The sequence below is a fragment of the Lithobates pipiens genome, unplaced genomic scaffold (genome assembly GCF_037356315.1).
Source record: "Lithobates pipiens isolate NorthernLeopardFrog02 unplaced genomic scaffold, aLitPip1_a1.2 Scaffold_22, whole genome shotgun sequence".
NCBI classification, from domain to species: Eukaryota; Metazoa; Chordata; class Amphibia; order Anura; family Ranidae; genus Lithobates; species Lithobates pipiens.
The window spans coordinates 281,521,928-281,549,211 of record NW_027507784.1 but is presented as its reverse complement, the minus strand read 5'-3'; the positions used below and the strand labels follow the sequence as shown (position 1 = coordinate 281,549,211).

Below are 27,284 nucleotides of genomic sequence, written 5' to 3'. Positions count from 1 at the left end.
CACTGACTGGGAAGGGGTTAACACTAGGGGGCGATCAGGGGGTTAAGTATGTTCCCTCAGTGTGTTCTAACTGTAGGGGGGGTGGGCTTACTAAAACATGACAGAGATCACTGTTCACAATGACAGGGAACAGAAGATCTCTGTCAAGTTACTAGGCAGAACAGGGAAATGCCTCGTTCTGCCTATGCTCGCTGCGATCGTGGGTCGCCGGGCAGACATCAAGTCCGTGGGAACCATGGACGTGCTTCCACGACGCACGGCGGGTGCCCCTGCTATCCTGCTTTTGCAGACTGACGTACAGGACATCAGTTCACGCAGGAGAGTCATTCTGCCAATGTATATATCGGCGTGAGCCAGTCGGCAAGTGGTTAATGAGGCTTTTTACATTACGGTTTAGCCACCCAGGTTTAAGCTTCACTCTTTTATATTTATTGTCCATTGGAATGCGCTGTGTGATACCTTTGTTTATTATGTTCCTAAAGCATTCTCATTTTTCTTCCATGTTCAATATTTCTAGGATTTGGTCCCAAATTGTCAAGTAGCAAGGAACACGGTTCAGAAAAATTGGCTCGTTTGAAATTTAGCATTCTTGTGCTTCCCTCGTGTCTCCTTTTTCTATGATTTACGCTAAATGTGATCATCCTATGATCGCTAGATCCCAAGTTGTCCCGTATCGCCACATCTGAGATCAGACTTGGATCATTTGTAATTAAAAGATCCAACAGGGCATTCTTTCTAGTTGGGGAAGCCACCAATTGGGACATAAAGTTGTCCTGTAAGGCAGTCATGAAATTACGGGCCTTTAGAGAGTGAGCTGTCCCTCTGCCCATTCAATATTGGGATAATTCAAGTCCCGCATTATGACGTTTCCTTGTCTCGCTACCATTTCTAACTGTGTATGTCTAGCTCCTCCTCCTTCAGGTTGGGGGGCCTATAACATACGCCCATTATTAATTTCCCACTTACTTCTTCTCTTTGAAGTTCTACCCACACTGATTCCACCTCCCCCCTCGTCCCATTCATAATGTCGCTCCTCTCACCCTTACATAATTCTTTACATATAGACACACCCCTCCCCCTCTTCTACCTTCGCTGTCCTTTCAATGCAAGGAATACCCCAGGTTTTTTTTACCAGTCAATCGTGTGAGCAGTCAAAACAAGTTTCAGTTACTCCCACAAAGTCTAAGTCCCTCTCGTGTAATAGCAGCTCCAGTTCCTCTATTTTATTAACTAGGCTCCTAGCATTTGTGTATGGACCTCTTAACCACTTCAGCCCCGGACCATTTTGCTGGTCAAAGACCAGACCACTTTTTGCAATTCGGCACTGCGTCGCTTTAACTGACAATTGTGCAGTCGTGCGTCGTGGCTCCCTAACAAAATTGACGTCCTTTTTTTCCCACAAATAGAGCTTTCTTTTGGTGGTATTTGATCACCCCTGCGGTTTTTATTTTTTGCGCTATAAACAAAAATAGAGCGACAATTTTGAAAAAAACGCATTATTTTTTACTTTTTGTTATAATAAATATCCCCCCAAAAATATATAAAAAAACATTTTTTTCCCTCAGTTTAGGCTGATACGTATTCTTCTACATATTTTTGGTAAAAAAAAATCGCAATAAGCGATTATTGATTGGTTTGCGCAAAAGTTATAGCATTTACAAAATAGGGGATAGTTTTATGGCATTTTTATTAATAATTTTTTTTTTTTACTAGTAATGGCGGCGATCAGCGATTTTTATTGTGACTGTGACATTATGGCGGACACATCTGACATTTTTGACACATTTTTGGGGCCATTGTCATGTATACAGCAATCACTGCTATATAAATGCAGTGATTCCTGTGTAAATGACACTGGCAGTGAAGGGGTTAACCAGTGGTTGGCAGTGTAGGGGTTAAGTGTTCCTAGGGGTGTGTTACTAACTGTGGGGGGCTGGGCTTTCATTTAGTGAACACTGATCTCTGCTCCAATCACATGGAGCAGAGATCAGCGTCACTAGTTGCTAGGCAGAATGGGGGAAATGCTGTTTACAACGGCATTTCTCTGTTCAGCCGCCCCGTAAGACGATTGCAGGTATGCCCACGGCGATCAAGCATGTGCCTGACCGGCATGTGAGCGCGGCCGGTGGCGCACTCGCATTGGCAAGGTGGCAAATTTAAAGGGACGTACAGGTACGCCCATTTGCCTGCCTGTGCCATTCTGCCAACGTACATCGGCATGCGCCATTCGGGAACCGGTTAATGTTGTACGAGTGCATATCATTTCCTCTTTATGTTTCCTCTGGCTTTGTTTGGGAACTATGTGACCATCTTTCTTCCCAATTGAGCTTTACCATCAACATTAAGTTGCAGTCCGTCCTTACTAAAGAGTTGGTAACCAACTGAGAAGTCAGCCCAGTTCTCCAGGAACCCGAACCGCTCTTTCCTACACCAAGTTCTCAGCCACTTGTTCAGTTCCCTAAGCTCCTTCTTCATTTCTGGCGTGGCTCGAGACACGGGCAGTATTTCCAAGAAAACTATCTAGGAGGTCCTTCTCCTCAATCTATTCCCTAAGTCCCTGAAATCATTTTTTATAAAGCCAATATGAAGCCAAGTTCAAGAACACAAGGACATGACCTCAAACTAGCAAGAGGAAATTTCACAACTGATCTTGGAAAGTATTATTTTACCATAAGAGTGGTTGATGCTGGGAACAGTCTTCCGGCAGAGGTCGTGAGTCAATCAACAGTAAGTGAATTCCAACTTGCTTGGGACAAACATAGGTCTATATTCATATATATGTATACATACATACACATGTTCTATTTTGTTTGTTTATATATATATATATATATATATAAAATGGGCAGACTTGATGGCCCACTTGGTCTTTTTTCTGCCATCACTTTTCTATGTTTCTGTTTCAAGTGCCAGGTCCTTGCTCACCCGAGTCATGCACGTTACTTGGCTCCTAGGCGTTCTGCCAGGTTCATTTCCTACAAGGGACTTCTAATGAAAACATTTAGCTGAGGCCAGCTGCCATTGTGGGTGAACTTTGTTCCCAATAATACTTGTTTCGAAATGTCATATCTTTCTTCCTAGGAAATGTGTTATGGAAAAGGGCCACTAGGCGGGTTCCGGTATGCGAGAGACATGCAGCAGCTTTCCAAGCTGGAGGAGAGCAGATTTGCATACTGTCCTGCCCACAATATGTGTCAGTGCTGGGAAATTGTGTGATCACAAAGTACAGAAGGAAAGGAAAAAGAATTGAACACAGTGCTTGTCTAAGAGCTGAAGAGGAAATACGTGTGATGTGTTGATAAGAGTTGTAAAAACACTTTTTCGGCTCATGGAGCGTTATAAGGTGTGAAGATCGATTTTGTGGAACGCTTTTGATCCAGGCGACAGCTGCTCGACGAGCAGATTGTAATGTAAGTTTACCCAATGTCATTTGACTGTAGATCAGTGTTTGTCTCAAGTAACGATAACTTGAGAAAATGAATGAGATTGGTGTGTGATTAGAGGAATTGTGTTAGTTGAACAGATGTAATTGTGCAACAATCTGACTGTGTATGGGCACAAGTGATTTCAGGAGATCAGCTCCAACGATAAGCATGTTGTATTTGTTGCAGGGGATCCTGACGGGGTGCACAGGGGTGAGAAGATGGCCCATATGCCTCTCACTCTGGAGAAGTTGTGTTAGGATGATTTACTGAAGGTTTCTTTGTAAATGAGGTGAACCTGTGTTCACTTTGAATACCCAATCATGAGCAAGGGAAGCAAAAACAACTGGATTTATGTTGGCACGTAAATGGGTATCCAAAGTAATTACAGCTTTACTTTATTTTTATGAAAAAAACTAAAAAACAAGTAGCCCTTCAATTCTCACCTTTTTATGTGTTTTTTTTTTTTATTAACATTTTTGGCAGAGTATAGAGCTGTTTTAGCCAAAGCATGTTAAAAATCACTTGCGGTTGTCTGATTCAGGGAGGCTGATTTAATAAAGGAGTGAAGAAGATTCCCTCAAATGGTCAGATGCAATAAGTAAACAGGAATTTGATTTTCATATGATTGGATAATTGAATGTTCGTTGTTTTTTGAGTTGTAGTTCTCAACCCCTTTAGAGTTTTTTGCGGCCGGCGGGCAGTAAAACCAAAGGAAATGATTCCGAATGGCTGCACTTCCAAAAATCCTTTTATTGAAGCTTCATATGGCAAGTGGTTGACAGATGGAGCAGGGGACAAAGAGGTAGACGTGCTTCGCGCAAATATTAGCCCTTAATCGTTACTAATTGGAACTAGTCACCATAATCACCTATATACAGCTCTAAAGTGTCATCAATAGGTTACAGGTAAACTAACCAATTAAAAATCACAAAGAAAACCCTGCTAGAGTAGACGGTATATACAATCAAATCTAATGTGAAGAGTTTGGTTCAGATCCACTGCCAGAAGTGTATGGTAACAACAACATACACAAAATAATAGAAAAAAAGAATAGAAAAGAAACAAAATAGAACATGTGTATGTGTGTATACACAATTAAGTTGATGATCTTAAAAGCAAAAGTGTTAGAACATCATGAGGACCAATACCAACATATCCTCAAAAAAAAAAAAAAAAAAAAAAAAAAAAAAAATATATATATATATATATATATATATATATATATATATATATATTGCAAAGAAATATGTGTTAACAGACTGCAGGAGATCAGCTGAAAGAAGAAAAAGTATTGGAAATATTGGAAAGAAATAGGTGTTAACAGACTGCAGGAGATCAGCTGTAAAAATATATATATATATATATATATATATATATATATATATATAAAACAAGTGTTTAAGGTGAAGTGCACACAAACCAGATATAGCAGTGCTGAGCAATCTGACCCAAATCTGATGTAATTGCTGCACTTAAAAATGTATTTAGAAAATTTCAGATTCCATTCAGTGTTAAATGCATGACGGTTTCGGTCTATACAGATAACGCTCTTCTTCAGAGCAGAACACATACAGTTATAATGACCTTACAAGCGTATTTATACACTTTTGTCTCATATAAGATCTATCAACTAATCAATCATTCAATACCAATCAGGATAATTAATAAATAAAATAAACATATAGGCATGTATGGTATCATGGGTCATCAGGCGCTATCATTTTTCCTATTACATTCGATGTGCGCTAAGAAAGAACAAAACACATATAGTGAATACATGTATATAACCAGCTGAAAAAAAACAAAATATATATATGCCATGAAAATGTTTTCTTTTTACATAGAAAAAAGATATTTATATGGCGAAAGGACATACTGTTTCTCAATGAAGATTTACAGTTAGGCCGCGTACACACGGGCGGACTGTTCGCCCAACTTTGTCCGCTGAACAGTGTTTGGGCGGACAGTCCGCTCGTGTGTGGGCTTTCAGCGGACAGTTTCAGCGGACAGTTTGACGGACAAGGTTTTTCGGAATTTCCGAAAAACTGTCCGCTGAAACCTTGTTTCAGCGAACAGTCCGCTCGTGTGTAGGCTTGTTCGTCAAACAAAGTTGCGCGCATGCTCAGAAAGGATTTTCACGCCGAAAGCTATAATGCAGTGTATAGGACGTCGTATTTTTCGTCCCGTCGTACGTGCCGTTCACGTCATCGCGCACGGTTTCAGCAAACTGTTCGTCCGTCGTGTGTGGCCATGTCCGTCCATGCTAATTTTGAGCGGACTGTTTGCCGAAACTGTTTGACGGACAAAGTTGGGCGAACAGTCCGCGCGTGTGTACGCGGCCTTATAGATGGTATACCTAAGAACAGACGTGGAGGAAACACAATTAACTCTTAGAAATCTGGATGTTCAATGGATACACCGTTTAAATACATTATGACCCAATGGATTGAACTCTGATTTTGATTCATATTTATTTCTTTGATTTTCATTTAAAAACATATTTTCATTGTATATATATATATATATATGTGTGTGTGTGTGTGTGTGTATATATATATATATATATATGTGTGTTTGTATATATATATATATATATATATATTTATTGTTTTTTCAGCTGGTTATATACATATATATATATGTGCTTTGTTCTTTCTTAGCGCACATTGAATGTAATAAGAAAAATTATAGCGCCTGATGACCCATGATACCATACATGCCTCTATGTTTCTTTTATTTGTTAATTATCCTGATTGGTATTGAATACTTGATTAATTGATCCTATATGAGACAGAAGTGTATAAATACGCTTGTAAAGATCATTATAACTGTATGTGTCCTGCTCTGAAGAAGAGCGTTATCTGTATAGACCGAAACCGTCATGCATTTGACACTGAATGTAATCTGACATTTTCTAATACATTTTTAAATGCAGCAATTACATCAGATTTTTTTGCTATAAAGACTAGTGGTCTGTGGAAGGGTCTGATTGCTCAGCACTGCTATATCTGGTTCGTGTGCACTTCGCCTTCAACACTTGTTCTATATTATATATATTTGACAGCTGATCTCCTGCAGTCTGTTAACACCTATTTCCCTCCAATATTTTTTTTTTTCTTTCAGCTGATCTCCTGCAGTCTGTTAACTTTGAAATACTTCTTTGAAATATATATATATATATATATATATATATCTCTCTATATATATATATATATATATCTCTCTATCTATATCTATATCTATCTATATATATATATATATATATATATATATATATATATATATATATATATATATATATATATATATATATGTATATGTATATATATATAGATATAGGGGAGAAATAGGTGTTAACAGACTGCAGGAGAGAGGAAAAAAACAAGTCGTGATTTTTACTGTCTTTCAACCACCCTCCTTAAGGCTGGATTTACACCTATGCATTTTTAGTGCTTTTTTGCATTTTTCAGATTTGCACTACAGAAAGTTTTCCATAGGAAACCATGTTAAATGGACTGTAGTGCAATTCTGCAAAATGCAAAAAGCGCTAAAAATGCATAGGTGGGAATCAAGCCTAACACAGACACACAGCTATTAGGGATGTACACATGCCTTGGCTGCCATAGTGTGTTTCGCGGGCGTGGCAAAAATGAAGCAGCATTTCACATTCTGGTTACCGCCGACGAACGCAGTCCATGCAAGTCTATGAGGCTGTGCGGCAAACCGCATGCAATGCAAACAAGTGCAGCACAGTGGTACGACATTTACAGAGTTAAATCAAGCAGCGTGGAGGCAACATATTGACTCATCAATGACTGTCAAATGCCTCCAAAACATTGATAAATTCAGACTGTGTGTGACCAACAGCAGCTGTCAGATTTGTACTTTGTACAAATCAAAGTCTAGCACCACCGCTGTTTACATATAAGCACTCATCTCTGACTGACACTTGACACAGCCACTGTGCGTCCAGGGATCGCCATTACGAAACCTCCAAATTAACGAAAGACCGTTTAATTTTTTCTAAAACAAATTTTCTAAAAGAAAGAAAATTCGAAAGAACAAAAATCCGAAATTTGAAAATGCAAAAGAACGAAAATCCGTAAATAAGAGCGAAAATCTGAACATTCAAAAGAACGAAAAATAAGAGCGAAAATCCAAAAGAACAAAAAACATTCTATTATAACTAACCACTTCACCCCCAGGAAGGATTTACTCGCCTAAAATGACCAGGCCATTTTTTTTCGGTACGGCACTGCGTTAATTTAACTGACAATTGCGCGGTCGTGTGACGTGGTACCCAAACAAAATTGATGTCTTTTTTTCCTCACAAATAGAGCTTTCTTTTGGTGGTATATGATCCCCTCTGCGTTTTTTTTTTTTTTTGCGCTATAAACAACAACAAAAAAGCAAAAATTTTGAAAAACAAAAAACAATATTTTTTACTTTCTGCTATAAAACATATCCATTAAAAATATGTAAAAAAAAAAAATGTCTTCATCATTTTAGGCCAATTTGTAATCTGCTACATATTTTTTGTAAAAAAAAAAAATGGCAATTAGTGTATATTGATTGGTTTGCGCAAAAGTTATCACATCTACAAATAATAGACTTAGGGACTTTTTTTTTCTTTACTAGTAATAGCGGCGATCAGCGATTTTTAGTGGGACTGCGACATTGCAGTGGACAAATTGGACACTAAGTGACACTTTTTGAGGACCAGTGACACCAACACAGTGATCAGTATTAAAAAAATGCACTGACACTGTATAAATGACACTGGCAGGGAAGGGAACGAATTCAAATTTTTCAGAATTTAAGAATTATCCAAATAAAGAATACCACATTTATATGAATAGAACGTAACAAATTTGATTTCTTTCCGAATTTACAAATTTATTTGAAATAACGAATATTGATCATAACGAATGATCTGAAAAACGAAAAACGAATAAAACGAAAAAAAACAAAAAAAACTAATTTTTTTCGGCAGTGCACATGTCTACAGTTTAATCATGTCCCCCTTTTCCCTTCAAGCTCCTGCAATCTTTCTTAATACGTTTTTTTTCTTTAAAGCCAGTCATATGCCCCATACACACGATCCGAATATCGTACGAAAACGGTCGTCCGAGGAAGGAACAGACGATTTTCGGATCGTGTGTACACTAATTTGGACAGCTGATCACGACCGTTCATCCGATATTATTAAATCGGACATGCACGGAAATTTTCCTTGCACGATTCCAGATCGTACGATTTTCGTTTAGTCAGTATAGTTGTCGTCCAAAAATACAATACAAATTTTTGTGACTTTGTTTAGCTATTCAATTTCTACTTGCGATTATTAACCAAAAACGGTCGTACAATATTCGGATCGTGTGTACGGGGCCATAGATGGTTCAAATCTTGGCCAATTCAGCAGGCCAAGATTTTTAAGCTTGGATATTGAAGAAAGTCAGTACATTCTGTACTGACTTGACTGACTTGACTGATAATAAAATAGTTCAAGCTTTATTCAATATCCATCAAGATATAAAAGTATATGTCAAATATATAACAACATGTACGTTTTTCTGCCCCAACCTTAGGGTCTTAAGCTGGCCATACATTATACGAAAAATAGTTTTCGAATTACAAACACTGGGCCCTGGAGCAAATGATAGTGTCATCATTTAATGACTGAATTTTGATCGATTATTCGTTCAATAGACATAAATTAATAATTTTTTATGTCCGTTTTGTCACATGCGAACACTGCAAACAGTTTAATTTTTGAACATTAACCTTTCAATTTATTGGTCATTTGGCAGAATTTTCCAACCTGTTCCTTCGATTTTTCCGCTCTGAAAAGTTAAAACCGATTTTCTATTTGTGCCCTTTAACAGGACAAGAAAAATGGATAAACGGTCCAAATGACAGATTTTTAATGATTTTTTGACTAGTGTATAGCCATCATTAGTAATAATAAAATATATTAATTGAACAGTTAAAAATATATAACCTCCTGTGGACTGTTGCAAAGGATGGAGACCACAAGCAGGGAAATCAAATGCAGCTGATGATTAACCCCGTGAGCGGTTCCTTCGCAATGAGAGCAAAATAATATCATGATTGAGCAGTGAGATAACAAAACAAATAAGTACCGTATGCGTAATATTATAGCTTCAGACAAAATAATATCATGGTAAAGAAAAACAAATAACAGAAAAAAAAACACAAAATATGAGTATATCAAAAATAGCCCCAGACAAGATTTAGGGATTCGATTTCAGAAAGTAAAAGGAGAAGGGTAGATCATACACAGCAGGTAAGTCAAGTGCAGATCCAAATCCCATCTCCAATTGAATCCTAAAGGGACCCTAGTTTTGAGTTTAACCACTTCCCGCCCGCCATATAGCAATATGATGTGCGCAAAGTGGTTGTGTTATCCTGACCAGATCATATGATGTGATCAGGAAAACAAGCCGATGCGTACTGTGGCGATCGGTGGTGCGGCGGCGTGTCAGTCTGATGGAGGCTCTTTACCATGTGATCAGCTGTGTCCAATCACAGCTGATCACGATGTAAACAGGAAAAGCCGTGTATTGGCTTTTTCTCACTCGTGTCTGACAGACAAGAGTAGAGGAGAGACGATTGCTGAAAACGTTTTATTTTTTTCAAAATTTTGGGGATTTTTTTATTTGTTTAGCAAAAAATAAAAACCCCAGAGGTGATCAAATACCACCAAAAGAAAGCTCTATTTGTGGGAACAAATTAATAAAAATTTTGTTTGGGTACTGTGTAGCATGCCCGCACAATTGTCATTTACAAAGTGACAGCGCTGAAAGCTTAAAATTGGCCTGGGCAGGAAGAGGGGAAAGGGCCTTGTAATGAAGTGGTTAAATATACACCAGGCTTCCCTTTCAAGCAACCCGCGGAGGTGATTCCCCCCCTCTCACTGTATTTAAAAACCCGTTCAATTTCAAAGAATGTAAAGCCTGTCATGTCACTAAAATGTTGTTCTTTGAAGTGACGGGAGGTATTTTAAAAATAACTCTGGCGTCAGGGATCAACGAATCACAGAAATATTCACCAACCTCCCCGTCTCCTTTTTAATTTCTGACATTTTATCTCTAAATTTATTGTCTGTGGCTATTTTTGATAAACTCAAGATACGTATTTTGGGGTTTTTCTGTTTTGTGTTTTTCTTTATCATGATATTATTTTGTCTGAAGCTATAATATTACATATACTTATTTTTTTTTTTTTATCTCACTGCTAAATTGTGTTATTATTTTGTTCTCATTGCGAGAAACCGCTCACAGGGATAATCATCAGCTGCATCTGATTTCCCTGATTGCGGTCTGCACACTTTGCAACTGGCGAGAGAGGCTATATATCTTTAGCTGTTCAATGATTATATTTTATTATGACTAAGGCCCTAAAGTTGGGGCAGAAACACGTAAAAAAAGTTACTTTTATTTCTTGATGGATATTGAATGATATTCCTCTGTCCATGCTGCTAAAGCCCCATACACACTATCAGATTGTCTGCTGATTTTTTCCATCAGATTTACCAAAACCATATAATATGAGGTCAAACCTCAGGGGTTTCAATGTGTATGCAATCAGGCAGGCCCTTCTACTACATGGTTTTGGTAAACCTGAAGGAAAAAATCAGCAGACAATCTGATAGTGTGTATGGGGCTTTGGTGTGGATGGGAAAATTTACTGATCTCTGTCATTTTGTCCCTGGGGCTGAATGAAAGGAATTTGAAGCATGTAGACCAGGTTTAAAAACTGTTAGCCAAATTTAGCTAAAACTATGTATAAGACCTAACATCATTGGATATTAATCAAATATCCAATGTTACTTTGTAATTCTACAAGTATTGTTTATGAAGTTTTGTTTTTTAACATTTAGTATAAAAATATGTTTGTCCCATGCATATTCGAAGTCAGGTAAAAGTAAGATTTGGATATGTTTTGATCAAACATAAATATACTGTATACTAAGACAAAAAAGTAAAAAAATAAAATAAAAAAAATAAAAAGAAAAGAAAAATTGGAGCAGGCATAATGGGCCACTTATTTTAATTTTTTTTCTTTCTGCCATCACTCTTCTATCTTTCTATTAGCAAATTATATTAAAATATAAGTGGCTACAGTTAGGCAGGCCATACATGGGTCGAATATCAAAATAATTTTCTTTCGAAAATCTTATCTAAGAATTTTCATTAGAATTTCCCACTATTAGTGGGATGCAGCAATCGCTGGTTTTCATGCGGCTATAGAATTTGAGTAATCGGGCACGTTGGAAATCTTTGGAAAAACTAACAATTTTCTAATGAATGATAATTGTGTAAGAAATGTAATCGAAAAGCAAATGCGCATGTGCAAAAAAAAAAAAAAATCCTGGAAAGAACAGAAGATTCACAGCCACGAAAACTATTTTCTGTAACATAAGGTGAAATTGAAGGCTTGGTTGGACGAATGTCGAAGTCAATGGTGGCACCATCAGATCACAAAATTTCTGATTTTCAACAGAAAATTCTTTTGCAATTCGACCATGTATGGCCAGCCTAAAGCTTCTTATACACGATCGGATTTTTCGCAGACAAAACATCAGACTTTTCTCCAAAGGGAGTTGGCCAGGAACTTGATTTGCTTACAAACGGCACACAGGTAGTGAGGTACTACTTGTTTTTTCAGCTCTTTAACGTCACACTTTGGGCTCCTTCTGCCAATGTTGTGTTTGGTGAGCATTGGTTCTGAGCATGCGTGTTTGTACTTTGGACTTTTGTACACACGATCGGAGAATCTGACAAAAGACCGTTGCCCGCGGAAAATTTATAAGCCTGACATCCAACATTTGTCCATGGAAGTTTCGACAACAATTGTCCGATGGAACGTACAAATGGTCCTATTTTAGGCCAACAATCTGTCAACACACAATTCCCCTCGGAAAATATGATCGTGGGTATGAGGCTTTAGTGTTATAAATATAAAAAAAAACGCGCTAATGTGTTACAAGGGGTAGAAGAAATTAATAAATAAAAAATAGAAAAAATTAGACAAAATTATAAAGTAGGCTTTAGTGTTGTTTTAATCATGATTTTAAGTGCATGAAAGCAATAAAGCATTATCTGTGACTGCAGCAATGCTAAGGCAGGGAGCATCACACTTTAGAGGGCTACATATATAGAGAACTATTCAGTATTTGGGCGTCAACTAAAGATAAATATTCCAGAATGCCGCAGCAGCCTGTCATAATTAATAAGAGGCAGAGATAAGCTTTGGCTGTACATGGCTGTATACACATCCAAGCAGTACTCATAAACAGGGATGTATGCGTAGAGGGACATGCCCCCCAAATATAATCTTTCTGCATTTAGGGGAAACATCCCTGTATGGAAGTATGGCTCAGATAAGCATACAACCCTGTGCAGGTGAAGCATATTTTAGCCTGTCATTGATTTTGACAGACTGCTGACAGTGATCTATAGTATATGCCCTACCTGTGCCTCCTGGATAGTAAAATACCCCTGGTTTTTACAATGTACACCTGAATGCAAGTGTGTGTGTTTGTGAACGTCTCCTAGTCACCTCTGATTGGAAAGCCATACCATAACATGACGCCACTGGAACGTGGAAGTCACACAGAGGGCGTGAAGCCACGCCATAGCGCAGTGATAGTTACATAGTCCAATCTATGTTACATAGTTACATAGTTACATAGTTAGTCAGGTTGAAAAAAGACACAAGTCCATCCAGTTCAACCTCAAAAAATAAGTAAATAAAAAATAAAAAAATGATATCATACAATCCCATATACCCAATTCTATACCCACAGTTCATCCAGAGGAAGGCAAAAAAAAAAAACCAGCAGAGCGTGATCCAATTTGCTAAAGCAGGGGAAAAAATTCCTTCCTGATCCCCCGTGAGGCAATTGGATTTTCCCCGGATAAACTTTACCTATAAATGTTACCATTAAATGATGCTGCTGAAGCGCGGAGATCACACGACAGCCACGGAGGCATGGCACCGATGTGCAGATGGCCCCGTCCGTCTGGCAGAAAGGAGGGGACAGCAAGTGCCTCCCTTTCGCACATCGCAGCTCGTGGGACAGACTGACCGCAGCCACTTACAGACCACACCACAGGTGGAACCAAAGATAGTTGTGAACAAAAAACACAATATAGTAATGAGATGACTGATGTATCATCAAATAGCAAGGTTAAAGAGGGATTCCACCTAAAAAAAAAAATATTAAAAGCCAGCAGCTATAAATACTACAGCTGCTGACTTTTAATAAATGGACACTCACCTGTCCCGGGGTCCAGCGATGCCGGCAGCCGAGGCCGATCGATTGCTCGGCTCTCGGCTGCTGCAGTCACCATTCTAGGTGAGGGAATCAGGAAGTGAAGTGAATCGGCTTCACTTCCCGGTTCCCTACTGCGCATGCGCGAGTCGCGCAGCGCAATAGGAATTCTCCGCGCTGTCACTGGGACCTGTGTGTGTCCCAGCAGACAGCGCGGCAGGGCAGGAAATGACATAGACTCCCATGGGAGTCTATGCCCAGAAGTGGGTGTAAATACCTGTCTTTGACAGGTATCTCCACCCCCCTGTAAGGTGGCAATTGTGACACCGGAGGGGGGGAGGGTTCCGATCAGCGGAGGTTCCACTTTAGGGTGGAACCCCGCTTTAAGTAATGTGGCCCAAAGTAATAGTAGACCAAAAAAGGGCATATGGGTGTCTTCCCACCTGGTTCAATACAAGAAAAAAGAAAGGTCTGGTACCACCCATCTATAAACAATACCACAAAGCAAAAATAGCCCATGGGACTTTGAGTGAGGCGAGCACGGGGGGACAATAAAAGTAGAAATAAACATGGTTACCTAGTTTATTTGAAAACATGAGTAAATACATGGACATAAAAGCCAAGCCATTGAGGTAGCATAATGACCAATTGCTTAAAAACATTCACATCAGTGGTGGCCCGTCCATTAGGGGTGCCCGGACTTCGCCCCCTCTCTCCACACCACCCCTATATGCACAATGGATAGATTCATGCATAGCTGCGGCCACCCCCTATTCATGCGTCCGGCTCCTTTTCGGGGCACCAGCACATGAATTACAGCAGGAAGGGATTTTTAAGCACCTGATTAGAGCCAGGGGCTCTAATAGGTCTCAAAATAGGGTGGGCTTGGGTCGCAGAGCACCCAGGTGTGTTACCAATGAATATTCGCTGTTGAAACACTGATCCTCAATCTGGCCAATCAGAAGCGGTGTGAGTCCTGTTTTCTGATTGGTCGAAAAAAGTCTTCTGGTTGACCACTGAGGAGGAGGAAGGAAATAGAAGCTGCCGCCATGGAGAACAGGAGAGCGGGAAGCCACCGCTGGTGGAGAGCAGGAGAACGGGAAGCCACTTCCGACAAGCAGGGGGAAGCCACTGGTGATGGGGTAATGGCTACAGACTGACTGGCCGACCGACAGGCGGGGGGTGGCATAATGTTTGCCGCCCCTCAAAAAAAAATTCAACCAGCTGCCACATTCACATGTGTTGTTATATTGGGTATTCATGATATTCATGTCATGTCATGTCTCACTGTGGTGGACCAGTGCCGGCTTAAACTCTGTGGAGGCCCCTTGGCAGCCAGAACCTCGGGGGCCCCCTTCGCAGGTTTCTTGTGCGCACGCTGTATTGGAATAACATTGGAGCAGTGCAAATCAGTCGCTAGATGGAGATGACCATCACTACTGTACATTACACGTACGTAGATTGCATCAATATTTTTTATTGACAGCTAAAAGAAGATCAGCTTTTAAGAGACAAACTAATGTGAATCTGATGTCTATGATTTAAGTACGGACAAGTAGCTGCCACACCTTTAGTTATGCAAACTATGATGAAATAAGAAGACAGATATGTTTGATTAAACCCACAAGTGTTTTGTTTTTTTTACTTCTGCTACTATTCCTGTTTTTTTTTTTTTTTTTTTACAATAACAAATGCATATACCTTATAACCCTTTTATCGGTTAAAGTGTATCATGGTATGGTCAAAATGTAACATTATATATTCATTTCCACTCTATTTCAATTATATTTCTAGCCTTCTATTATATTTCTAGCCTACTCTTATTGATCTGAATGAATAATCTAATGAAGTTTGTAAACCTACTTTTTGAAGACCTCCGCACATTTACTTCCTTGAATTCCATGACACGTATAGGCATACCCCACTTTTAAGTACACAGTGGGGTTTATTTACTAAAGCTGGAAAGTGCAAAATCAGGTTCCCTTCTGCATAGAAACCAATGAGTTTCCAGGTTATATTACCAAAGCTTAATTGAACAATCCGGGGTTAGAAGCTCATTGGTTTCTATGCAGAAGGGACCCTGATTTTGCACTTTCCAGCTTTAGTAAATAAACCCCATTGTGTACTTAACCACTTGACCACTGGGCACTTAAACCCCCTTCCTAACCAGACCAATTTTCAGCTTTCAGTGCTCTCACACTTTGAATGACAATTACTCAGTCATGCAACACTGTGCCCAAATGTCCTTTTTTTCACACAAATAGAGCTTTCTTTTGGTGGTATTTAATCACCGCTGTTTTTTTTTCATTTTTTGAGCTATTAATCAAAAAAGACTGAAAATTTGGTAAAAAAAAAAATACAAAAAATCTTTGTTTCTTTTAAAATTTATTGCAGAGTATTGGCGAGTATTGACAGATTATAGCAGAGTATTGCAGTGTTGCAGAGTATTGGCAGAGTATTGCACAGTGTTGCAGAGTATTGGTAGAGTATTGCATAGTACAGGGGTGCTCAACCTGTGCCTCTCCAGCTGTTGCGGAACTACAAGTCCCATGAGGCATAGCAAGACTCCGACAGCCACAAGCATGACACCCAGAGGCAGAGGCATGATGGGACTTGTAGTTTTGCAACAGCTGGAGAGCCACAGGTTAAGCACCCCTGGTAGTATTTCAGAGTATGGGCAGAGTACTGCAGATTATTGTCATTACTATACATCCAGCCCACAGCGCTGCTGCCATCTCTCCCCCTCTCCCCTCTCATTGTACTGATCGGTACAGAGAGGGGAGGGAGGAACCGGTGTCATCACGTGACGCCGGTTTGTTTACAAGTGATCGCTCTGTCATTTGACGGAGCGATCACATGGTAAACGGCCGCTATCAGCGGCCGTTTACTGTGATCCATGATGTTCCCAGGTGTGTGCCCCGGAGGCGAGCGGGAACAAGATTCTGGGAGGACGTCCATGGATGTCCACCCAGAAAAACATGACCGCGCCTCTTTCAGCTATGGCCCGGTCGGCATGTGGTTAAAAGTGGGGTATGCCTGTATTCACTATGCCCTGTGATTAGGCAATGCTGTATCACAGAATTCACAGAAGACGGAGTCAACACAGGAATCACTGCGTGCAGACAGCATGGTACTATTGGATATGTAGTCCTTAGAAATTAAAGTGGTTGTAAAGGCTCAAGGTTTTTTTACCTTCATGCATTCTATGGTGTGTTTCTATTATGGCCTGGACTGGGTGTCTTTAGAGGTCCAAGCCTGCTCCCTTCCACATATAGAACTGGTGCTTTGGCTTCCTTCCACACATCGCAAAGCCCTCTTGAGCCCAACACTTTCTCATTCCCTATGGGATTCTTCCTGTAGGACGTGGCCCCACATCCCGGTTGCCACCTCTTCAGTAATCCCTTATTTCCTCCGGGCCTACAATCTCACCAGTTTTGATGGTGGATGAACAAGGGATTATAATGGATAGGGCAACTTTTTTTATCACAAGGGCATATATCCTCCCTTATACTTTGTGCAGCATCTAGGTGTGTCACTCCCTGAAAGTTTCCATCTACAACAAATTCTACATTACTTACGTTCTCTTCAAAAACTGAGCGCTGACCTTGCAATGCGAATATTTGTTGCTCCATCCCTCACACTGTCCTATCAATCAGCATGAGAGAAAAACCTTAACGTATAACCTGATGATGTTGATTGGTGAGCACCCGTATCTATAAGGGCATTATAAATGTAGCATCAAAAATGAATATAGACATGGGAGTCCTGCTGTAAATATTATTCAGTGGCGTACACACTTAGTAGTGCTAGGGGGGTGTAATCTAAAAATCTATGTAAGAAAAAAACTCAAAAACAAATGTAGCACCCTGGTATTTAGGCAGGGTTGCTGCTAAATTTACCAGCCTAAGTCTGAAATTGTTGCATTTCTCTCTTCTGCCACTGGGTGGCCTGGTACCTGGTGGCATTAAATAAGACAAGGGCAAAGCAAGGACAGATTAGCAGTATATGAGGTACCTCAGCCAATGGGCAGGGGTTTTTCTAAAATCCCTTGGCCTGCTGGGTGGAGTGGCGTCAGGTGATGAGGGTTCTGTGCCACCTGGACAGCTGTCTGGGTGGACGTGTGTCATGTATTGCCCAAGCTGCTAGGCCGGAGTTTGGGCCTATCCCGGGCACATCTGGCTGCTAGGCTGTCTGAGGGCCTATCCAGAAGCAAGAGAGCAGTGCAGGGTTGGGATTGTGGCTTGCAGTCCAACCAGAAGTGAAGTTCTGACGGCCGGAGATCCTGTCGTGGTCGGAGGTAGAGGGGAAGCTGCCGCCACTAAGGGACCAACCACTTTATTACTAGGGACCACATTGAGTAGCTGAAGCAAGTACCGGAGCAGAATTCTCACGAACCGGGGAAGTCAGGGACCGAGCAGGCCAGTGGGGTGAAGCTTGAGAAGTATCTTGAGTGCCAAGCTAGGGACCCAGGAGAGAAGCAGGGTTGATGCTTGAGGAAGATACTACAGTGAAGATTGGAAGAGCTCAAAGGATTCAGTGGCAATGTATCATCTAGTCTAGAGAGAGAGACTGGGAGCTCAGTGGGCTGAAGAACTACAATAAGTGATTGTAGTGGAAGTGTAGGAACTGTTATACTTGTGTTAGAAACTGTTAAAGACTGCTGCCATAGGTGACAGCACTCCTACACATGCAGATGTGATGTTTTGCTGGATGCCTTTCCCTGCATTGCTATCTTCCTGTAGAAGTCTCGGAGTCTGCCAATTAACATTGCAACTACCTAAGGGTGTCCTGGCCCTAACCCTCTCTCCAAAAGTTCTGTTTAAGAGAAATAAACTCTTTTTGCATTCAAGAAGTGTCTGGCGCCCATGAATCTAACTTGCATTACTCCCATTATGCCTTGCAACCCACCATATACAGAAGGATGTCAGCTATCTCTGACCCCGGAGGTTCTCATTAGACTGAAAGAGGCTGGGGACCTTGCTACACAAAAAAACAGGAAAGACAAGATACACCCAGTCAGAGTCCCCAACAAAGCCCCCCCCCCCCCCCAATTAGCCCCAGAAGCCACCCAACTAGGGCCCTATAATGTTACCACAACCCTGCTCTGTCTAATACCACACCTTAAAGCCACAATGGGAAAATGGGGCACTGCACATTGCACGGCAAGGGTACATCTGCCTATGTAACCAGCCCGTCTCAGTCCACCTAGCCTAGTCAGCTGGGGTACTAGTAAGCCAAGTATGGTCAGTCAGGAATGAAGAAGAGATTTTGTTCCTAAACACAGACAGTCCCTGCAAATGAAGGGTGGTTGAAAGCTCTGGGGGCCCACAGTGGTCGTATTCTCTATAGCTCTTTTAGCTCTTGCACCATACTACATGAAAAGTGATTTTACTTGAATTTTAGGACTGTTTCAGTTAAAAAGAAAAAATTAAGTAAAATAATACAATTCAAGACGTTTAAATGAATTCAAATAAGATATCAATTGTGTTTATTTTTATGTATGAAGGTTGCCTTACCATGTATTTGAATTAGTAAACAATTGCAGGAACTCAGGTCAGATTACTTTTTTTGTGGTTAAATTATATATATATATATCCCACAGGTCTCAACACAGCCCACCGAACAGAAGACCCCACCAAACAGAAGACCTCACCAAGGCTTAAGATGGGACTAAAAAGAATAAAACAGATCAGCCTAATATGGCTTTCCATATCACTAACTGCATTAATCAGATGTAAGTATACTTAAAGTATATGTCAGGGCAAAACAAAAAAGCAATTGCAGTACATCTCCGCAATACATGCACATCTCCCCTTGTTTTATCCCTTAAAGACCCTGTAAATAAAGAAAAATACATAAATAAGAAAGGAGTTTTTGAGACATTGAGTGAGGCACAAGACACGTGGTAGGAGAAATTATAAAATTGTTTAATTGACATGTAAACAAAGCATACCTCATAAACATGTGATACATGGTTGAACTTGAGTATTTTTATCTATATACAAGGCAATGGCATACAGAAAGAAGGATTCATATATATGCATATACATGAAATCGCATAGTATCCCATAGAAGTAATTACTCTAAAAAGCCAAATGCTTATTAGGTAATGGATACAAATGGGTTATAAGATACAAATGAATCACAGTTGAGGTCAAGCTATGTGTTGGAAACATGATGACATTGATAGTCTCAACGCGTTTCATGGCCAAATGCCACTCATCAGGAAAAAACACATAGAACATCTGAAAAATATTTAAAAAAGGTACCAAAAAGGATCTAATATTTTTCCCAGTTAGTAACAAAGAAGGAAAGGGCTCCCTGGAATATCTGCGTATAAACTGTTCCAAATAAGCAGTGTTGCAAGTCAGGGTCTGTGAGGCAAGAAAAATACATGTTGATCCTCCAAAAATTTACTGAGCTCCTAATTTTATTTCCTTTTGTGGGCCCCACAATACATGTCTTTTTCTGGACTCAAATTGTAAGGAATGGTGTCAGTCCTGCCCAGTTGGCACACTAGTGGTGGTGTTTATCTGTGGTGGATCATAGGGAAATCTTAAAACCCCTATTAGTTTATTTTTCTGTATGTGTCCCGTTGGGGAAAATTACCTTCACTTTTTGTTCTGGAGAGCTAACAGGAAAATCTCTCAACAATGAGTGGAATTTCCTCCTTTACAATTTTCACCAGAAGAGTTCCCTATTGAAAGATTTACTGTTACCACCTGTAAAATTTTAGATTTCCCATTACTTTCTGACAGAGAGTGGGTGACTCTCCCCAGCAGGGACACAAACAACAATATAAACAGGGGTTTGATTTCTTCCCTACTCGAGAATAGAACCAGGCAGGTTTGCTCATCCCTAACATTCTCTACTCCTAGTAAATCGGTGATTCTAAAAACGTGAACCTCTGGATTGTTTATACTGAGGATATGCTTGAACTGTGAAGGAGATAGAAGGAGAAAGTGGAGTAATGTACTAATAGACTCAATGCAAATAACTTCAACATTAATTTTACGCTCAAGACTCAACTCTACAAAGAACAATTTTTGAATTTAGCCATTGGTATTTAAAAGCAATGTTTATGCAATACATTTTTTGCATGGGAGTATATATGCATGCGGAATTCAATTGAAAGTTGTCCTATTGCTGATCATTTGGTAACTGTTTAGTCAATCATCCAAAGGTTGCTGACACAGGGATGTCTGACCTCAAAATTGTTCTAAGCAGAAACAAGGCGAATATTTAAAGGGTTGCAGATCCTATTCAGCCAGCAGATTGGGTCACTGATATTAAGCTCCACAGAGCTACAGATAGCACAAACTTGACTGTTGTTTCCATCCCATTGAAAGCAATACCAAGGCAGTTCTTAGATATCATGTATCTACTTCAACCTTGTAACCCCCAGGTTGGATTGACACTGTCTCTTTTACAGGACAGGTAATGCTGATGGTTAAAAATGAGTTAAAAGCCCGCTGGGAGTACCTCACTATCATTTTTTGTGTGTACCAATTCATCCTTCACTTTATGAATGGCAACCTGTAACCTAAACACTAAGGCCGCGTACACACGGGCGGATTGTCTGCCCAACTAAGTTCGTCAGACAATCCGACAGACAGTCCGTCCAAATTTTGAATGAATGGACTTGACCACACACGGCACTTTTTGAGCGGACTAATACGGCAGACTAAGTTCGCCGTACTAAGTCCGCCCTACTTTTGAAATGAACGGACTCGCCCACACACGCGGAGGAAAGTCCGCTCATTTCGAGCGCGTCTCCAGGTAGGCGGGGCCCGCGACGGATACGTCGCTGACCCCGCCACCTGGAATGGACTTAAAGGGGAACCCCAACGCCGAAAAAAATCGGCGTGGGGATTCCCCCAAAGTCCACAACAGACCCTCGTCCGAGCACGCTACCCGGCCGGCCAGGAAAGGGGGGCGAGCGAGCGCCCCCCCCCTCCTGAGCCGTACCAGGCCGCGTGCCCTCAACATGGGGGGGTGCCTTGGGGAAGGGGGGGCCGCGCGGCCCCCCCACCCCAAAGCACCTTGTCCCCATGTTGATGAGGACAAGGGCCTCTTCCCGACAACCCTGGCCGTTGGTTGTCGGGGTCTGCGGGCGGGGGGCTTATCGGAATCCGGGAGCCCCCTTTAATAAGGGGGCCCCCGGATACCGGCCCCCCACCCTATGTGAATGAGTATGGGGTACAATGTACCCCTACCCATTCACCTGTAAAATAAAAGTACCAAAAAAAAAACACAACACACGAGATAAAATATTTTATTGCACAGCTCCGGGGGTCTTCCGTCTTCGGGGGTCTTCTCGCCGGACTCCTCCGCTATCTTCTTGTAGCTCTTTTGCTAGCGGAGGAGTCCGGCTTTCTTCCCCGCCGCGGCCTCTTCTCCCGACTTCGGGGGTCTTGTCCCCCTCTTCGGTTCTTCTGCCGGGCCACCGCGCCTTCTTATAGCTCTTTTGCAGGCGGTGGCCCGGTCTTCTGTCGCCGCCGCCGCCGCCGCCTTCCGTTCTTCTTCTTCTTCTTCCTCTTCTTCTCCAGGAGATGTTGACACGACGATCTCTCCGGCCACAATGCCAGGGCCGCGCTCCGCGGCCACTTATATAGGGACAATGGGGCGGTGTCACATGGCTTTATGTCACATGGGTTGGTCACATGGTGACCCCGCCCCCTTACGATGTCATAGTCCCCATGTGACATCAACCCATGTGACCAACCCATGTGACATAAAGCCATGTGACACCGCCCCATTGTCCCTATATAAGTGGCCGCGCAGTGCGTCCCTGGCATTCCGGCCGGAGAGAGCATCGTGTCAACATCTCCTGGAGAAGAAGAAGAAGAAGAAGAACGGGCGGCGGCGGCGGCGGCGGCGGCGGCGGCGACAGAAGACCGGGCCACCGCCTGCAAAAGAGCTATAAGAAGGCGCGGTGGCCCGGCAGAAGAACCGAAGAGGGGGACAAGACCCCCGAAGTCGGGAGAAGAGGCCGCGGCGAGGAAGAAAGCCGGACTCCTCCGCTAGCAAAAGAGCTACAAGAAGATAGCGGAGGAGTCCGGCGAGAAGACCCCCAAAGACGGAAGACCCCCGGAGCTGTGCAATAAAATATTTTATCTCGTGTGTTGTGTTTTTTTTTGGTACTTTTATTTTACAGGTGAATGGGTAGGGGTACATTGTACCCCATACTCATTCACATAGGGTGGGGGGCCGGTATCCAGGGGCCCCCTTATTAAAGGGGGCTCCCGGATTCCGATAAGCCCCCCGCCCGCAGACCCCGACAACCAACGGCCAGGGTTGTCGGGTAGAGGCCCTTGTCCTCATCAACATGGGGACAAGGTGCTTTGGGGTGGGGGGGCCGCGCGGCCCCCCCTTCCCCAAGGCACCCCCCCATGTTGAGGGCACGCGGCCTGGTACGGCTCAGGAGGGGGGGCGCTCGCTCGCCCCCCTTTCCTGGCCGGCCGGGTAGCGTGCTCGGACGAGGGTCTGTTGTGGACTTTGGGGGGATCCCCACGGCAATTTTTTTCGGCGTTGGGGTTCCCCTTTAAGTCCATACCAGGCGGCGGGGCCAGCGACGTCTCCGTCGCGGGCCCCGCCTACCTGGATACCCGCTCGAAATGAGCGGACTTTTCTCCGGGCGGGAAAAGTCCGCTCATTTCAAAAGTTGGGCGAACTGGCACACACACGGGCGGATTGTCCGCCCAAAAGCGAGTCCAGCGGACAGTCTTTCCAACATTCCGAAAGACTTAGTCCGCCAGACTGTCCTCTGAAAAAGTCCGCTCAAGCCCACATACGAGCGGACTGTCCGCTGAAATGTGTTTCAGCGGACTAAGTTGGACAGACAGTCCGCCCGTGTGTACGCGGCCTAATAACAACAAATCTGGAGGCTAAGTAGACAAAACCAAAAAAGTGATTACTTGACAGGACAAGTGCTGTTTAACACATTACAATTTTTGGGAAAAAAAGTATAAAGTGTAAAAAAAAAAATAGAATGTTTCCACATTCCCTTCCCTTATTAAAAATTACAACATTGTCATAAAACCAGTGTTGCTGACCCTAACTCCATCATAGTAGCTTCCATACTCAATAGAACCTTCAACTTCATCATTTTCGTGCAGAAATTAGAGTAGGGGGAACATACTAGCGCCCCCTACATATGGGAATATATATTTAAAATGAAGCACTAGGATAATGGAGGTAGGTTTTAACCACATTGAAAAAAAATATATATAATTTTTTATTGATTGTTCGGTAACAGATCATAAAAAATAATAAAGATCAAATTCATAAAGTATATAGGCGTAAGTACAGTAGAAGCATGATATATAGTATTCACATATAGCAGCACATAGTAGTAATAAATAAAATAATTGGGTAATATGGCATGGTAGTGCCTATGACAGCAAAACCGACATCAGCAAGCACATCCACATAATACATATGCATCCACTAGATGTAAAACAAAAATAAATTTAGTATATAGTTAAAAAAGAAAATTCATAACAAATTCATAAATAACAAATTCATAAGGTCCTGCAGACCTTATTGGCAGGACGCCGGCTGGACGGATCTCTCATCCTAATATCTTGTCTGCTGGTGTTTTAGGAGCGATTTTTAGATATGTTGTTTTCAACAATTGCCACACATTCCATATCTGATACTCTTCAACACTGCTGTATCTTTTTGGTTTCGCCTGATATCGCATCCATGTCTATGCCGCCTCAGTTCCCGGGGAGGGATCTTGCCCATGGCCCACCCTACGCCCACTGCCGCACACTGCACTTTCCATCCGGATTGGAATTTTTTGGTCGCATCAGCTCCTGATGAGTGGGGAGACACCCACGAAACGCGTCGAGCTTTTGAAATGATGTCCCAGTTATACTTTATATGGAACTATATTTATTTTATTATGAATTAACTTTTTTAACTATATACTAAATGTATTTTTGTTTTACATCTAGTGGATGCATATCTATTATGTGGATGTACTTGCTGATGTCGGTTTTGCTGTCATAGGCACTACCATGCCATATTACCCAATTATTTTATTTACTACTACTATGTGCTGCTATATGTGAATACTATATATCATGCTTCTACTGTACTTACGCCTATATACTTTATGAATTTGTTATGAATTTACTTTTTTAACTATATACTAAATTTATTTTTGTTTTACATCTAGTGGATGCATATGTATTATGTGGATGTACTTGCTGATGTCGGTTTTGCTGTCATAGGCACTACCATGCCATATTACCCAATTATTTTATTTATTACTACTATGTGCTGCTATTAGTGATGGCCGAACGGTTCGCCCGGCGGTCGTTTCGCGGCGAATTTCCGACTTTCGCCGTCCGCGGGTTCGAACGCCTTTTTCCGTCGTTCGCCCCGGCGGACTTACGTGTTTAATGTATACAAGAACTTTAACCTTTCGTGACACGTTTATCATGTGTTACAGGACAACCAATTGAGACATGACAGCTCATGGACACTTGGACATTCCCCCTAACCTATAAATACACCCGATCCGGTGGCCATTTTACATTCTTTCTTCTGTCACTGTAGGGAAAGGATCCTGTGTGGAGTAGGGACAGAGAAAACGCTAGCTATTTGGTACACAAAAGTTCTTTTCAGGACTGGTATAGGTGTTAGGTCAGCAGCCTGAGTTTCTTTTGTCAGTTTAGATAAAGGGACAGAGCGCTGTATGCTGCTATTTTAGGGACAGCTCAGCCAGATTAGTCTTTCTTCATCATCATCATCATCATCATCATTAGCTGTTACTATCAGGTCCACAAAAGAGCTGTTCCAGCTAATCGTTCCAGCCTACTCTTTTTTGCCAATTTGTATAGGGACAGGCAGGAAGCAGTGTGTCAGGCAGTGAGGATAATTTTAAAGACTTGCTGTTACTATTAGTTCCACAAAGGTTCTTTTCAGGACTGGTATCAGTGGTACGGTAATAGGCTTGTACACGTATAATATTCTTTCTTCCAAATATAGAAAGAATATTATACTTGACTGCTGCCCTTCTGCTGCAGTCTGCTAATCATTCACAACTCACTTGTTCCACAAAGCTCTTTATCAGGACTGGTAACTTGGTCTGTCTAGGGTGCTACGGTACATAGGCTTGGGTGCGGTACAGTCTGCTGTTCTGTAAGGACCGCTATCGGTCCACAATAGATAGGGTTGCCGTGCACTACTGCTGACCGCTGCCCTATACTGCAGCAGTCCTTCAGCGGTATAGGGACTGACGCACAGTCTGCTAAACACTAATACACAACCTGCTTGGTCCACAAAAGTTCTTATAAGGACTGGTAACTTGGTATAGGGTGCTACGGTACATAGGCCTGAGTGCGTTACAGTCTGCTGTTCTGTAAGGACCGCTATCGGTCCACAATACATAGGGTTGCCGTGCACTACTGCTGACCGCTGCCCTATACTGCAGCAGTCCTTCATTGGTATAGGGACTGACGTACAGTCTGCTAATCACTAACACACAACCTGCTTGGTCCACAAAAGTTCTTATAAGGACTGGTAACTTGGTATAGGGTGCTACGGTACATAGGCCTGAGTGCGTTACAGTCTGCTGTTCTGTAAGGACCGCTATCGGTCCACAATACATAGGGTTGCCGTGCACTACTGCTGACCGCTGCCCTATACTGCAGCAGTCCTTCATTGGTATAGGGACTGACGTACAGTCTGCTAATCACTAACACACAACCTGCTTGGTCCACAAAAGTTCTTATAAGGACTGGTAACTTGGTATAGGGTGCTACGGTACATAGGCCTGAGTGCGTTACAGTCTGCTGTTCTGTAAGGACCGCTATCGGTCCACAATACATAGGGTTGCCGTGCACTACTGCTGACCGCTGCCCTATACTGCAGCAGTCCTTCATTGGTATAGGGACTGACGTACAGTCTGCTAATCACTAACACACAACCTGCTTGGTCCACAAAAGTTCTTATAAGGACTGGTAACTTGGTATAGGGTGCTACGGTACATAGGCCTGAGTGCGTTACAGTCTGCTGTTCTGTAAGGACCGCTATCGGTCCACAATACATAGGGTTGCCGTGCACTACTGCTGACCGCTGCCCTATACTGCAGCAGTCCTTCAGCGGTATAGGGACTGACGCACAGTCTGCTAAACACTAACACACAACCTGCTTGGTCCACAAAAGTTCTTATAAGGACTGGTAACTTGGTATAGGGTGCTACGGTACATAGGCCTGAGTGCAGTACAGTCTGCTGTTCTGTAAGGACCGCTATCGGTCCACAATACATAGGGTTGCCGTGCACTACTGCTGACCGCTGCCCTATACTGCAGCAGTCCTTCATTGGTATAGGGACTGACGTACAGTCTGCTAATCACTAACACACAACCTGCTTGGTCCACAAAAGTTCTTATAAGGACTGGTAACTTGGTATAGGGTGCTACGGTACATAGGCCTGAGTGCAGTACAGTCTGCTGTTCTGTAAGGACCGCTATCGGTCCACAATACATAGGGTTGCCGTGCACTACTGCTGACCGCTGCCCTATACTGCAGCAGTCCTTCAGCGG

The 27,284-nt window shown here is 42.0% G+C and overlaps 1 protein-coding gene across 1 annotated transcript in view; it reads left to right on the top strand.

Moving 5' to 3' along the window:
* Positions 1-3,191: 3,191 nt before the first annotated feature.
* Positions 3,192-27,284, top strand: part of LOC143924696 (uncharacterized) — a 101,905-nt gene continuing 77,812 nt past the window's right edge. Inside the window, exons 1-2 of the mRNA XM_077449113.1 lie at positions 3,192-3,410; positions 19,328-19,459. Coding sequence (XP_077305239.1) covers positions 19,390-19,459 — 70 coding nt within the window. The 5' untranslated portion in view covers positions 3,192-3,410; positions 19,328-19,389. The remainder of the gene's footprint in view (positions 3,411-19,327; positions 19,460-27,284) is intronic.